This window comes from Setaria viridis, chromosome 1 (assembly GCF_005286985.2).
Source record: "Setaria viridis chromosome 1, Setaria_viridis_v4.0, whole genome shotgun sequence".
Classification (NCBI taxonomy): Eukaryota; Viridiplantae; Streptophyta; class Magnoliopsida; order Poales; family Poaceae; genus Setaria; species Setaria viridis.
In genome coordinates, this window is record NC_048263.2 from 12008325 (window position 1) to 12017958 (window position 9634).

Below are 9634 nucleotides of genomic sequence, written 5' to 3' on the forward strand. Positions count from 1 at the left end.
TTTTCCAACGGCTAGCTGCTGTTCCCTAGCCTATATATACCCCTCCCCCGGGTCATTTGAGATGTTCTTGATACCTGAAGACTTCAAGCAGCTTATGAGCAGTTGAGAGTGCGCTAGAGCCAAAGAGTGAGTTGTGATTTGCTAATCTCAAAATTAAGAACTTCTCTTAGTATTGGAGAGTGACAAGTGTGCATCTAGTTCATGGCGTAGCTGAGTGCTGGTCAAGTGAGGCATTGAAACTTGTTACTCTTAGTGGTTAACGTCACCTTGATGGTCTTGGTGATCTGGAGGTTGTTAGTGAGTTTTTGGAGATTATGGGAGCCCCAAGAAGAAAATCTTGTACACGGTGTCAAGCTCACCATTCCGGAGATGGATAATGAGCATTCTTAGTGGAGCACACGAGTCTTAGTGGCTTGAGGGAGCAAAATTCTTAGTGGGTGCTCCAACATGGATTAGGGAGGAGCGTCAACCCCTCGATACTATAGAAAAAAAATCCCGTTGTATCGTATCCTCACTCTTTACATTTCAGCACTTCTTTACAACATTTACTTCCTGCAATTTATTTGTCTTTTTGCTCTTGTTCAAATTATGCTTACTTTGCTTATATCTTGCCTTAGAAAATGATGATCATGCTAGTGTGCTCTTCTTACTAGGCTCTTTGATTGCTAGTGTGCTTAGTTTCTAGGTATCATTCTTGTAGATTGGGCAACACTATAAATCTAAGCTAAGGTTTGCTTCTTATTATTCTAGAAATTTGAAAAAGTCCTAATTCTCATCCCTATTCTTGGGCCACCAATCCTTACAACTTCTTCGAGCGCTTGTGCATAAACTCGAGCTCTGCTTCCTTGATGTGCTAAGTGCTAAACATTAGAACTCTTTTTCGTGTTTTCAGCCTGAAAGATCATTCATGGAGTTGAATAGCAGACACAGTCAGAAAGGGGAGGATGAAGACAGGCTCAGCATGCTGCCTGACGACGTTTTACTGTCCATCTTGGGGAGAGTCGACATCGCCACGGCTGCAAGGACAAGTGCCGTGTCAACACGGTGGAAGCACCTGCCATGGCTGCTCCGCGAGCTCACCATCGACGTCAAAGACTTCTTGCCTACCCCACACCCGAACCCTGTCGAAGCCCAGCACATGGATGCCGCCATGGCATCCCTGACGAAAGCGATCAGGAGCCTCTTGGGCAGCCCTCAGAGAGAGGCTACCATTATCACAAGGCGGCTGCAACTCAAGCTCTATCTGGTCAACGGTTACTCAGACGCTGTTGGCCCTCTACTTGCTGAAGCAATTGGCACTGGCTCTCTCAAGGATCTAGACCTTGCCATTTTGGACGAGAAGGAGCCTGTTGACTGCACTAGTGAGTGCATGCTCCATCAAGCTTGCATCGTCGATGGCTTCTTCAGTGCCTGTCCTAGTGTGATCCACTGCCTCACAGGCCTCTCACTGGACAATGTCTGCTTTGCTGAATGGGACATGCAACACCTCCTGTTGGACTGTTGCAAGCAGCTGCGGCGTCTCTTCCTCTCCAACTGCGACATGGGAATGTTCTCGGCATGGAAGATACAGGCACCGGGCTCGCATCTTGAGGTGCTGGAAGTCGGCTGCTGCTGCTTGGGGAAGCTTGAGGTGCTGAACCTTCCAAAGCTGGAACGCCTCTGTTGGGATGGCTGGATCTGTCCTAATGCCCCCTTATCACTTGGTGTTGTTCCATCTCTTACCGAATTGCAACTCTTATGTCCTGCAAATGTTACTTTTCAAGGGTTTAATTTGAGCGATGTTACAAGACCTGACACTAAGTTTCCAAGGAGAGAATCTTTGGTTGAGACCAGAAGGGAAGCAACTCTGCTCCGTGCTCAGTAGACTGAGGAAGCTGTCACTGCTCGACATATTCATCGAGTTTGATCTGTTATGGATGATGGTTCTTCTTGAAGCCGCGCTATCCGTCGAGATGTTTGATGTTGAGATATGGGAGCATCCTTGTATAGTGGATACCGAGGGAAGAAGGCAGAGTTATGGCGAAAGAACAAGTCCGTGGAAGGTGGCTGAGTTTGCAACCCGTAAAGAATGGCAGCTAAAAGAGTTCCAAGTCATTGGATTTTCCCCAATGGAACAGCAGCTTACCTTAATAAAGGCTGTGATGAAGCGAGCTCCCAACTTACGAACTCTTGTTCAAAAAGATTACCCGTCTTGTGTGGCTTGTGAGGCGACAGGTGCTCTTCCTCGGACTGAAAGATTGCCAAAAGAATGTGTATTCCCAAAGGGCAAGGATGAACAAGACGTTGTGGTCAAGCAACTCACTGGAGAGACCACCAACCCTCATCTTCAGATCATTTTTGTGGATTGATAGTTTTTTTTTTGTTGAGACAGTAGTGTGGAACTCTTTTATTTGTTTGATGAGAAAACTACTATAACTTTCAGGTTTACTACTATGGTGCTTGATTTCCTTTTTTAACAAATGGATTTCCGTGGAGGTTAGAGGATTATTTAATGGGAATGTCTAGGTAACAATCGAGTGATTTTGTGTCAATGTTAAAACCCAGATTTTTGAGCCAATGGGAAGCTGGCACGTAATATAGTTCTTTTTTATTTTGCCACCTAGGAAGTGGGTGATTCTCGAGAACGCAATTTGTTTTCAGCCAAAAGTTTATCGCAAGGATGGAAAGAAAATCTGAGTGAAAGAGATAATGTGACCAACCACATTTTTGCCATGCAGAAACGGAAAAGCAGAATGAAAGACCATCCAACATTTCTTGTGACTTTAATTTGTGCTGTAGACCATCGCCAGGTAGCTATAGGATGGAGAAAACCGTGGTACAATCTTGTATTTTTTTTTGGGTAATGCTACATAACTGATGTCCGGAACCGGCTCGACAAATATTGCAATGGTTAAGCATCGATGTTGCAACTATTGTTTCTGCATATTTCACAGTGAATGTTGCATGAAACATAGTGTTCGTGTTGCGGCGGGAATTTTCTATCCCAGAGTCGAACAACGTAGTCTTTTTTCGCATATTTCTTAATATTGCAACGATAGATTTTTGATGTAGCAAATATTTGGTTTTAATGTTGCAACGGAGCGTCCGATGAAAAAATTCCCATCGGAAGTTCGGGTGCTAGCAGTGTCTTTTTTTTCGCCTATTTTCTAGTAAGTTTACGTTCTATCATGATAGGCTAAAAAAATTTTCCTAGCTAAATTGTTGAAATGATCTTTCTAGATAATTTTGTTTTAGTATGTAAAATTGACAAACGAACTGAGAAACAAGCAAGTTAACAAACAAACAAAACTCGCTTATGATAAATTCAAAAATAAAAAATGGAAACAACACATTATATTTGAAAAAAAAAAGAGAAACAGAAAAGGAAAGGGGAAAAGAAAGACGCTAACGCGGCCTAAGAACAAAAGCCCAAGAAAACGCACCTTGCTAGGCAACGGTTTAACAGGGCCGAATTTGGCACAAAGACAGAAGTTCCATTCGGCCCACGGGCGCTGGTTGTAACTTGTAAAAGAGAAGACAGACAATGCACACAGATCAGCAAGCACATCAGCCGTTGAAATTTGAGTTAATTTTGATTGACTGCTTGGTCTATCGGACGAATGATAAGAATACCTCAGCTAACCCAAAATCATTTTTCCTCCTTAACGTTGGCTCGGTTCGATGACTGAGGAAAAGATCAAACAAGTCCGCGAAACATTTGGCTCGGTGTAATGTGATGGTGATTATAACATTACCAGGCATAAGATCTGCAGAATGTGACTTGATAACTGAGATGCACGTGTTGAATTGAACCAAGTACAATCACGTAACAGTCTGCTTTTCACTAAAATGTCTTCATCAGCCCAGTTTAAGGGCAAGTATCGCAAGCACCAGCGTTAATGTCTAAAACACAACACCATGCAACACCAAAGCATCTAATGGCCATATTTCTACATCTGGAGCTTGAGGTATGGATAAAAAAGGCAGTACATGTAACATGGAAAAAAAATAATGCTACTAGCTACTGAGTACACAGATGTCTCTTTCAAAACTTCCGTTCACTGGATGTTCCACTTCTGCTCCAGTGCGCTACATATCCGATTTAAACAGCAGGCAGCACTTAGAGGGTAGTTGCAAACTGCACCAACAAGGAAAAGTGATCACTATGGTTGATAGGAAAAAAACATGCAAAACAAATGGAAGCATTACATTACAGCCTTTACAGCCGAAGCACAAAAAGAAAAGAAAAAACAGAGAATACATCTTGAGACATGAGACTAGAAAAATAGCAGTTTGTCCAAGCTATGTATGAATTTAAGTGTGGTTATGAACATTTATTTGCTGGTTTCTTGTTCTACAAAAGAGATGACAGAACCAGCAAAAATGGAAAATGGCTCATGCTCAAACTAGCCAGAAGTGGTGTAATATTCATTATTTAAAACAAACTGATCATAGTTAATTCTATGTTGCTACTAATAAAGGCCAGTTGCTGCTGAGTTGACACTAAAAAAAAACTTTCTGGAATTAGACAGTTTTGACAAATCATCTATACAGTAAAATTCAGAAACTGTAAAGAAACCATGACATAATCCTGCACACCCTGACCACTGAGTTAATCTTACTTCACATCATCAGATAGTTATTTTAAGAGATCACTACTTACTTTGGATGTAGTCATCTGTGTATTCCTTGTCAATCTTTCCATGGGCCATGGCACCAACCTGGAATAATGTGCACACAGCATGGGATTAGGCACAATAATTAAGGGATCAAAACAGTTCAGCTTAATGTCAATATCAAGGCTTTTAGCCTTTTACTCACCACAAACACAAGGGGTTCATCATCACTGGATTTAGCAACATAGTCAAACAAGTTGACTGACTTCTCAGCGCTAAATGAAAGGCCTAGGTATTTTATAAAAAAAAAAACATAAATTAGCATATCTACCTTATATGGAAACATGTTTTTTACTAGAAAGTATAACCTCTCACCAACTTTCCGTGCACCAACAGGAAGATAGCGGGTAACAGGATTTTTAACAACATTAAGAAGTTTCTCGCGCTTCCCAACTGCTGTAATGCTCAGCTTTTGCAACAATTGTGCTGCAATATTACATAGTTACCCGCACATCAGAACAATTATTGAAATAATACTAACACAAAAGGTATATGAGTTTATAAGTAACTTACACATTAAACCACAAAAACGCTTAAATGTTCGTGGCATGCGGACATAAGGTTTGATTTCAAACAATACTCCCTTTTCAGTCCTCACATAAACAGCTTGTAACCTTCCAGCTTTAGTTAAAGGGCTGTCAAATATTGCCAGTAGAGCCTGCAAAATATTTTTGAAGCAAATTCAAGGTATGGAAGACCTGTTGAAAAGGATTTTCTATGGGGATGGTTGATGGGCAGGTCCAATCAACTATATTCCAATTTACACCAGATCACTCATGTTTTTCTTTTTTTTTTGGGTGAAACATCATACACAGCAGCTCTTTGGAGTAACCGCACTAAAACAAATCCATGAGATACTAAGAGGTCCAAGTTGTGGCAAGTCCCTCAAAAAACAAAACAGATAATACAGGATGCAGGGATGATCAAATGGAAAATGGGAATAGATAAGCAAATAAGAAATGAAGTACTTAAATGATTTGATACAGAAGAATTGTCTGATTTACAGTTAAAAGCAAGGACTTGCTGGTCAAATATAGAGGGGGCAGTTGAATCCATAGTCATTAGTCTCAAGAAATTTACATTACCTGATGAATGATATCAGGCCTATAGTCAGCAGGATTGCGATTCTGCTTCCTCAAATAATTAGCATGATCATCTGAGTTCAAGATTTGCATAGTCTGCACATGATGGTAAATGAAATTGTCAAAATTACTATCCATGTATGACAAATAGTAGTTTCATGCTTGATATTTCTTTCCCAAAATGAAACAAGCTGTGGATCTGTACACAATCAGGAAACTTTGAATATGCTCCTTTTTTACATGATTGAAGAATCCATAAACAAGCAACCGCACCAAATCTACAACTCTACACTGAAGTGAACTGTAAGGTTTAATTAATATTAGTATTCTATAAGGCGGTCAAGCAATTATCTTTTTGCTGAGGAAAGAATTGCATTAGCCATAGCCAAAAACTGACAGCGATGAACCTACCATACAAGCCCTGGGGACACAAGAAAACGATTGGTTTTGTGCAAAAAAATTATGATCAAACACCTACATGGAGTCAAGAAACCAACACCTCAAATGCGGTTCCCTCAGTTCAACTATAAAATTACAAGACTAACACTCTTAATATAAGGCATACACTTCATTCACCAATATTCTAACATGCTTGATTTCTTTCATGCAGTTTCACAGCATTGCCAAGGTGTGAAAGGTAGTGTTTTTCCCCCCCCAACAACAGCTGCACATTTCAGTTTCATGATATAAGGTGAAAATTACTCCGCTTTTTGCCACTTTCCGTACTAATAACAGTACTAGAACTGCCTAAACAAACCAATTACTCAAATAAATCCCCCCTAATCCAAGCACAAGATCGAACTCGAATAGTACATAAATCATCCGATGGAGCCAGCAGTCCCAGCACGAATTGGCTGTGGAATAGCACGAGAAAGCAGAGAAATTTCTTCCTGCAGCCTAATCACTGTACCTTGCCGACTTTGCCAACCTCGAGGCAGGCCCTCTCGAGCACGAAGATTGCGCCGGGCCGCCGCTTCCCGTCCACCGGCCTGGGCACGACCGGGAGCCCCTCCACCGCCGCGTGCTCCTCCTCCTCCCGCGCCACCCCCTCCCCCTCCTCCCCCTTGTCCTCGCCGCCGGCCTCCTCCGGCGGCGGCAGCTCCTCCGCCTCTTCGGCGGGCGGGGCGGCGTCCGAGGTCGCCGCCTCCTCGAGCTTGCGCTTCTTCTTGCGCCCCTTCACCGCGTACGGCCGCCCCATCTCTCTCTCTCTCTAGCTCTCTCCTCCTCGCCCAGGCGCTCGAGGCTCCAGGCGTGTCCCTCTCCCTCGCCGGCGGCTGGGTTTTGTGCGGGAGGCTAGGGTTTGAGTTGCGGCTGGTTTTGGTGGAGGCCTGGAGGGAATGGGAATGAACGTGCTGGGGTGGGCCCGGCAAGCGAACAGTCCCTCGGTTCCAAATCCATCATAAATTATAGGTTATTTTTTAATTATTTTTTAAAAAATAATCGAGTTATTTTATTTTGATCAAGTTTTGCCAAGATTTCCAACATCCGATTAGTTTCATAAAATCTACAAAATATATTTTGATAGTGTATTTGTTTGGTGTTATAGAGATTAATGTTTGACTTAGGATGATATTAGAGTGAATTACAATTTGGAATAGAACGAAAGGAGTTGGAATGAACTAGTGGAGCAAGTGAATAGTACCTTGTTTCTTATGATTATAGTTGTAATTAAGAATATTTTTTTATGATTATAGTTGTAAAAATACTCAATAATTTATTATGAGTAAATTGCACCCACCATACAACAACTTGCTAGGTGGGTGCAATTGGTTCAGCAACTTATGAAATGTTTAATCTAGTTATTTTGTTTAATCTAGTACAATAACTTTACAGTTATAAAATGCTAAAATTGGTGCAAGAACTTTGTAAATTGGTGCACCTATAGTCCAAAATATTGAAACGACAACGTATTAAGTAAAGATGGACAATAATTCTTAATTTTTGCCAATAAAATTATTAATCATGGTTAGGTTGTTGCTTCTCAACTATGTATATAACTTATTTGTTCATTGGTTAAAATGAATCAAATTTTAGAATTATGCTACTAGTATTACCGTAATACTAAATTGCATAAGGGAGACTTTCGGACCTTAGATTTTCTATGCGCTTCTACTCATGTATTCAACAACCGTATAGAAACATGTTTGTTTCTGTTATTTGAGCTCATTTTTCCCTTTCTAAACAAGTACACGATGCTTTAAAAATATTTATGCCAAACTTATAAAATGTATTTTTAGTATGTATTAACATGTTGATTTTTTTACCTGAACAATGCATATAATCAAATGTGTAAAAAATAGTGAGAGTAAATTTATCAATATTGTATATGAAATTAAATATTTCTAACCAAAATTGAAGACATAACATTAATTTGCTAAACACTGAAAGTTTTAGTTTTGGTCAAATATATTGCCGTTGTGACACAAATATCAATGGTAAAAAATAATGCTTAATATTTTATTTCGACGTGAATATACTATGATCGGGCATTAGGAAGTGTGCTACTTGTTATAACATCATTTACTAAGTTATTGCACTAATTTGAGGATTTTACAAGTTGTTGGACCAATCTGCACCTAACTAACAAGTTGTTGTGTGGTGGCTGCAATTTACTCATTTATTATTTATATATTGTAAAGTTCCACCTTCTTCCTTGGGTCCAAACCATACTCTAAAATGTGGTATCCCTTATTTAAACAACAAAACCAATTACGCATGAAATAATCATAAAAAATTCTCAAACTAGTTCAGTCATTTTTCTTAGGTGTCTTCATAGTTCGGGTCAATTTCAAGAAGTCTTTTCAGTATTCTTAAGTGCCCCTAAAGATCGGAATAGGAGCTCATTAAGTAGTGCTATTGTTTTCTCTATCATCACTATGCATGATATTTGCAAGCCTTGACTCTCCTTTTTTCATTTTATTTTTTGAAAATATAGAAATATTTCTATCTAATCATTATTCAAAAAACTCCAATCATGCTAAATAAAACTAGTGAAAGTGCAAGGTGATCAATACGTTACTTGCACACAGCACAATTTGTCTAGTTTTGAGATACATCATTTTGCCTTCTCATATTCAAAAAATTCCACTAGAAATTCTAGTTGTGTTATAGAACCCTTGAATCAGGATGACCTTATGTTTTCAGTTGTTCCACTTTCATCTTCTTCCTTTTATTCTCATAATCATCCTTGTTCTTTCCAATTTGATGATCACTTGTTACAATTTTAATACATCGACCATGCATCACCCAACACTACCCTCACCCCCAACACTCAAGAGCATGCCCATGTTGACGGTCCTTATGACAGAAATTCGATCATCACATTACTCAAAGGTTAAAGGAAAACTAACAATTCTTACTTGCATATTTGTTATCAATAACCTAGTTCCACATGTATTGGAAAATAAGTGATTTTAGGAATACAAGTCTACATAAAAGAGAGAAACCTGGGCAAACGCCAGAGAAACACACCGAAGATCATTCTCCACGAAGCAAGAATACTAAAGGGCCCACATGCTAGGGCAAACTAGCCCAATCCAGTGGGGGTCCACATGGAAAAGCGCCAAGGACCATCTAGCAGCCCACCACACAAAAGGTAGTGGAGAACCGACCCTGGACAGGCAGTTCCCATCCTCATCCTCCATGTGGCACTTGATGGTTGACTCCCCAAGGCGGTGGTGAGAGATTCCCTAGAATATTCGCCCGGGAACCGCCCTCTACCAACTATAAGAAGAGGAGGAGACCCCCTCACAACACACACCACACTTGAAGCCTCCCTCTCTCTAAATACTTTTGTAATCCTTAGGCTAGTGGAGCTAGGCTAGAGCTGAAACTCTTGTAGTGCTAAGCCAGTCGTCGGGTCGGTTGGGGACGTAACCTCCGACTCTTGGTATAGCT

General features: G+C 40.5%; 2 protein-coding genes across 2 annotated transcripts; one reads left to right on the top strand and one right to left on the bottom strand.

Annotated features, from left to right (window-relative positions):
- Nucleotides 1–907: 907 nt before the first annotated feature.
- On the top strand, nt 908–2407 carry LOC117854052 (uncharacterized). Its single transcript, XM_034736335.2, is given in 2 exon segments — nt 908–1782; nt 1784–2407. Coding segments are annotated over 2 exon segments (1440 nt in total). The 3' UTR covers nt 2349–2407.
- Nucleotides 2408–3786: 1379 nt separating this feature from the next.
- Nucleotides 3787–7096, bottom strand: LOC117845222 (uncharacterized). Its single transcript, XM_034726219.2, has 7 exons — nt 6648–7096; nt 5741–5833; nt 5169–5313; nt 4971–5081; nt 4801–4883; nt 4643–4700; nt 3787–4117 (listed from the first exon to the last, which is right to left on the bottom strand). Exons 1-7 carry the CDS (start codon nt 6933–6935, stop codon nt 4038–4040), a joined length of 858 nt encoding a protein of 285 aa, XP_034582110.1. The 5' UTR covers nt 6936–7096; the 3' UTR covers nt 3787–4037.
- Between the last annotated feature and the right edge of the window lie 2538 nt (nt 7097–9634).